Source organism: Crocuta crocuta, unplaced genomic scaffold (genome assembly GCF_008692635.1).
Source record: "Crocuta crocuta isolate KB4526 unplaced genomic scaffold, BGI_CrCroc_1.0 scaffold101, whole genome shotgun sequence".
Classification (NCBI taxonomy): domain Eukaryota; kingdom Metazoa; phylum Chordata; class Mammalia; order Carnivora; family Hyaenidae; genus Crocuta; species Crocuta crocuta.
The window spans coordinates 4,795,775-4,801,968 of NW_027527956.1; the positions used below are offsets into that span (position 1 = coordinate 4,795,775).

The 6,194-nt window shown below is 43.7% G+C and overlaps 1 protein-coding gene across 1 annotated transcript in view; it reads left to right on the forward strand.

Moving 5' to 3' along the window:
* The first annotated feature begins 6 nt into the window (after positions 1–6).
* CNDP1 (carnosine dipeptidase 1) overlaps positions 7–6,194 on the forward strand; it is a 41,654-nt gene continuing 35,466 nt past the window's right edge. Inside the window, exon 1 of the mRNA XM_077752691.1 lies at positions 7–111. Coding sequence (XP_077608817.1) covers positions 88–111 — 24 coding nt within the window. The 5' untranslated portion in view covers positions 7–87. The remainder of the gene's footprint in view (positions 112–6,194) is intronic.

Here is a 6,194-nt window from a genome sequence, read left to right on the forward strand (position 1 = left end):
GGACTGCTGGGAGCCTTGATGAGACCTTCTCTTCCCCTTTCCTTTGCCGTCCAGGGGAATTGCTAGAAGCTACGGAACTCCAGCCCAATGGATCCCAAACTAAGAAGAATGGTGAGTAGACCTTCCAACATCCTGGAGTCTAGGGGACAGAATGCTAGACTGCGTGTGTCTAAGGAGAGCATGTGTGTGCCGGTGAGCTAGGTGGGTGGAGCAGATGCCCGTGTGGCCCTTGAGATGCCGCCATTACAGGTGTTCCTAGGCGCTCATCATCTCCACCTGACAGAGGTGGGATCTGGAGGATTTTCCAGTAGTTTCTGCAGTGCCTGGAGTGCAGTTGTGCTTGGTGAGTGGTGGAGTTGGGTGTGGACTTGAGGGGGGGGGTGAGCTAGGACATAGGACAATGTGCTTTTCCATACTTGTTTTTTCTTCCACACAAACCAACATCCGTATTAAAACCACAGAGCAGAACTTCTAACTGTCAGATGCAGAAGGCAAGGTACAACTTAGAGGGAGAGGGAGGATGTGGCCAATCATCCACATTTCTCACCACACCCTGAACTCTCCCCCACCCCACTAATATTAGTGCGCATCATTTTCGGGTGGAGGCCCAGGAATCTGCACTTTAGGTGTGTAATTCAGTGATTTTTGGTGTAGTCACGATATGTGCGACCATCAGCACAGTGGATTTTAGGCTATTTTCGTGGCCTCAAAAGAAACCCTGTACGCATATCAGTCACTTCCTATTCCCCAGTGCCCACCTCCAGCCCCGAGGAACCCTCATCTCCTCCCATGTCTCTAGGCTCCCTGTGGTGCAGGCTGCCAGCCCCTTCACAAGACGCATTTCCAAGGAAACAAAGGTTTATGATTAGGATAAACTCCAGACTCTGTTTTTTAGTCTAGAGGGAGATCAATTGAGGTTTTTCTGGATGTGGGGTTTGGAGCATCTTTAGATGGTGGAGTGGTGTGAGTCTAGGGAATCCCTGCTTTGTAGCCGAGTGACCAGTAATGGCACTGGGTGTTCTGGGGAAGTTTCTGAGCCGCCCACCCGGCAGCAGACAAGAAAAGTTGTCCATACGTGAACCGTTGTGGTTTCTCCGAAGTTTGTGTCAGGTTGTCCAGCCTCAGTTTTTAGGGTGTTGGGAAAGAAGGGAAGTTTTCCTTTTTAGTGATTCCAAGTCAGAAGGGTGGAGAAAATTGGAAACATTAGTATGGAGAGGTGTAGCCAGCTATTGGAGGAAACTAAAAAATTCAGGGCCCAGCCTAGTTTACAGGCGGATAACAAAACCTCAAAGACAACGACTAGGTCTAGGATCTGATAATGGGTGCACTACAGTTCTTTACTGAAACACAATACTCTGTCTACAGTCACCCCTGTTTCCATCAAATGTAATCACAGCAGGATTAATTTGTTTGTAAAGTAAGTCTAGTCTCTACACTTGGCCTGATAATTTACGTAAGTGCGCCAAGAATAGTCACTGGTCACATAGGCTCTTTTTTTTTTTTTTTAATGTTTTATTTATTTCTGAGACAGAGAGAATGAGCAGGGAAGGGTAAGAGAGAGAGGGAGACACAGAATCTGAAGCAGGCTCCAGGCTCTGAGCTAACCGTTAGCACAGAGCCCGATGTGGGGCTCGAACCCACGAACCGTGAGGCCATGACCTGAGCCAAAGTTGGACGCTCGACCCACTGAGACACCAAGGTGCCCCACATAGGCTCTTTTTAAGTCTGCTTTACCAGAACTTTCAATAAAGAATCTCAGACTGGACTTCTGAAGTCTCTCTAGATCAGGAAGCCAAGCCAAGGACTTGCTATCATTCTTCACCTATAATACCTGCAAATCTGGGTGAATTCCTCTCTTCTTCGGTCCCCAAGATATATTCATAGTAATTAATTTTTTATTGAATTTTAAGTAACATGTGGTGTTATTTTCAGGTCTACAACATAGTGATTCAGCAGTTCTAGATGTTAATCATGGCTCACCAGAAGTGTGGTCACCAGACAGTGTTATTGCCGTAATATTATCTATATTTCCTGTGCTGTACTTTTTCATCTCAGCCACTTATTTTGTGACCAGAAGTTTGTACCTCTTCATCCTCTTTATCTATTTCACCCATCCCCTCCCGGCCTCTGGCAGCCACAAGTTCTCTGTATTTAAGAGTCTGTTTGTTTGTTTGTGCCTTTGTTTTGTTTTTTAGGTTCCACATGTAAGTGAAATCATATGGTACTCATATTTTAAGTTCCTAAAATCTGTCAGAAAGCGTCCCTCCTTGCACATGTATGTACATATAAGGCTAGAAACCCTGTAAGCAAGGTACCAGGCTGGTTTTGGGGGGCTCTACTGGGTAGGTAATGTCAACTTTAGTTCCTTAAAACCGGTCATATCTGATTCTACATGCCCAGTATTCTCAACTATGGCATTCCAGTCAAGGCCTTCGTAATCAATGTTTTAAATTATGTTTTCTTATAAGGACAATGCATTACTATTTAAGATACTCATTTGCATATATACATGGTATACATAATATATAATACAAATTATATTGCCATAGAAATAAGAGCACTCAATAAGAGTTTACAAATTCCAGAGGGATCAGGCAGGGAGAAAAGCATATATGTTTTAATTCTGTTTACAAACATAATTTATCAGATTACTGTAAGTGATAGATAGCTGAAGAAGAGAAAAAAGGGCTTCCTTAAATCTTAAAGGAGCCACAGCGATGTTTCAAACAAAATGTTTAAAAAATGACCATCATCCTCATCAGTTTGTTCAGACCCATGCGGTTCACTTTTGGTTTTGCTTGATTCTGGGTGAGCGGTGTTGTGACCGCGTGGGCCCTCTCCTTACTCTGGAAGTCTTTGCGCCGTCCTGGCCCCGCGGCAGGTCTCGGAGCTGAGGGGCACTCTTGCCGCAGCGGATTACAGGTATTGTGGGAGAAGGATCAGAGTGAGACAGCAGCTTGTCTGCAGATGACACCGACTTAGAAATGACCATGGCCAAAGATGCGTTGAAAGCTCATTTTAAAATGACTGAATTGGGGCACCTGGAGGGCTCAGTCGGTTGAGCGTCCGACTTTGGCTCAGGTCATGATCTCATGGTTCGTGGGTTCGAGCCCCGCGTCGGGCTCTGTGCTGACAGCCAGCTCAGGGCCTGGAGGCTGTTTCAGATTCTGTGACTCTCTCTCTCTCTGATCCTCCCCTGCTCACGCTGTCTCTCTCTCTCTCTCAGAGATAAATGAAACATTAAAAAAAAGATTCAAAATGACTCTTGATCTCCTACCTTCTCCCCTACCCCCCAAAAATAAAACAAAGTGGCTGAATTGACAAGGAAATTTGGTTATTTCTGAGCACACAGCATTTTAAATTAAATGTTGGGGGCGCCTGGGTTGCTCAGTCGGTTAAGCCTCTGATCTCACGGTTCATGAGATCAAGCCCTGTGTCAGGCTTTGCACTGACAATGTGGTGTCTGCTTGGGATTCTCTTTCTCCCTCTCTCTCTGCCTCTCCCCTGCTTGTTCTCTATCTCTTTCTCAAAATAAATCAATAAACATTATAAAAAATAAACATTGGAATTATGATGGATTATACATACAGTAAGAACATTGACAAATTTCTAGAAATTTTATACAACTTCTGAAATACAAGTATTTCAGAATACAAGTATTCTACTACTAATACAAGTATTAGTAACATATACCCGCACAAATACAACTTAAAGAAGGTTAAATATCACTTTTGTTTGATAGTACTTCGCCTGGAATCCAGCATGTGAAATAAGCCTAGTTGTAGTTTAATGTCATTCCTAAATCTTTGAGATTTCCCAGAGATCCTCTGGAAAAATTCCAATATTGGTTCTAGGTTCTAGGTCAAAAAGGCTTCATGTAGAATTTGACTTTTGGAAGTAATCAAAAATGTCCAAAGGTTTAAAACTTGATTAAATTTGATCAGAGGTCGCTGTGAAATAATACTTGGTTATCTATTTAGCCAGAGTGACCATTTAAAAATTTCAAGGGCAAACCAAAAAGTTACATAGTTTGAAAAACGAAACAAAAACTTTAGTTCTTTTACAATTGAGAAGATTCAATTTTCTTAAGTAATCAAAGACCTGATTAAGACAACATGAAGTACAGGGGTTATTTTGGAAGGCAGCTATATTATAGGGGTTATTTTGGAAGGCAGCTATGCTCACCACTATACCACCAATGCATAGGAGTTATTTTGATGAGGCACATAATATTTATTTTCTAGACAGATTATTCAATATGTAAAGAACAGTCTTTGACAATAATCTAAGATAGTTTTGTCCTTTTAATAGAGAAAGAATAATACATTCTGATTTTTCTTAGGCACACTCCTGATACTAAAGCTCTTTAAAAAACAAAACCAAAACCAAAAAACCCTTGTAGGGGTGCCTGGGTGGCTCAGTTGGTTGACCGTCAGACTTTGGCTCAGGTCATAATTTCACGGTTCATGGGTTCGAGCCCTGTGTCGGGCTCTGTGCTGACAGCTCAGAGCCTGGAGCTGCTTCAGATTCTGTGTCTCCCTCTCTCTCTGCCCCTGCCCCACTCATGCTCCATTTCTCTCTGTCTCAAAAATAAATAAAACCAAAACAAACAAAAAAACCCTTATAATCAATTTATTTAATTTTAGCCGGTTTCATCACACAATGTAAGATTTTCTCTTTGTTACTCTCATTTTTTCCACAACTTTTGATATTTGTTTTGTTTTTATATTTTATTCTCCTGGTTTTTAAGTGTTTTTTACTTATTTTTGAGAGAATAAGAGAGACAGAGCAGAGCGGAGGAGAGAAGGAGATACAGAATTCAAAGCAGGCTCCAGGCTCTGAGCAGTTAGCACAGAGCCCAGCGTGGGGCTTGAACTCAAGAACTCTGAGATCATGACCTGAGCTGAAATCTGAGCNCCCACAACTTTTGATATTTGTTTTTATATTTTATTCTCCTGGTTTTTAAATGTTTTTTACTTATTTTTGAGAGAATGAGAGAGACAGAGCAGAGCGGAGGAGAGAAGGAGATACAGAATTCGAAGCAGGCTCCAGGCTCTGAGCAGTTAGCACAGAGCCCAGCGTGGGAGATACAGAATTCAAAGCAGGCTCCAGGCTCTGAGCAGTTAGCACAGAGCCCAGCGTGGGGCTTGAACTCAAGAACTCTGAGATCATGACCTGAGCTGAAATCTGAGCCACCCAGCCACCCCTACAGAGTTTATTTCTTTACCCTAATTATTCTTAGTTTCCTTACATAGGTAGCTTAGAATTTTTAAGCCTTGTAACTGTAATATGTAGTGAACGCTAGGAAGTAAGTAGTTGTGAACTAGTTCCGTACAGATTCCGTAGTAGATTTGCAACTTTGTGAATATTTCACTCCATAATTTCTGCAGGCGTACGCTCCCTCATACTACCAGTTCTTTCCACGCGTAGAACATATTTACCAACAGACTCACATATCTTTTGTCTCTCTGTAATAAGAAACCAAAGGTAGATAAATTTATGTTTATAAATGTTTCCGTACTTTATCGTATTTAGAAATGGTCTGGGTATTTAATGAATATCCATCACTTAACTTAGTATAACTTTAAGGTTTCCAGGTACCAAAAAGATTTTGGAAACTTTGTAAGCAGAAATATTTCGTAAGACCTCAGCACTGTTTGGGTGGCAGCGGGAGCATAGTGGAGGGGGCGGGGCCGCCTTCTCTGACACTCAGGGCACCTGCACATAACTCCCAGGGGGGCCCCGCAGGGGGCCTGCTTCAGGGGGAGCCAGGGCCCCACCCGCTGGTTAAGTTTGGCGTCACTCATTCTAGGCGGGAGAGCAAGAAGGACAAGGACAGCCCCGTCCACCCTCTCCGGCCCTGTGCAGGGACAGGAGGGACTTTCTGCACTGCTGGGTGCAAGGACCTCCGGTCCCCAGAGTCCCCAGAGCACCTCTCCCGCCAGCCCCAGAAGTCCTCAAGTGTCCTGTGTCTCAGTTGCTCTTTCAAGTGATTACAATCCTCCCCATTAGAAGAGTTCTGGTTGGAACAGAGGCGCCTTTTGGAGTATGCGTGGCTCTGAAAAGGACCACATTCAGCTTTGGCAGCCAGGGACACATGAAGTTGGGGGTGCTGTTCCCTGTGTACCTCTGAAGGGACGGGATGCAGAGCACCCTGAGGAAGTGGGGGGCTTGTGAAAGGAGAGACCGGGGAG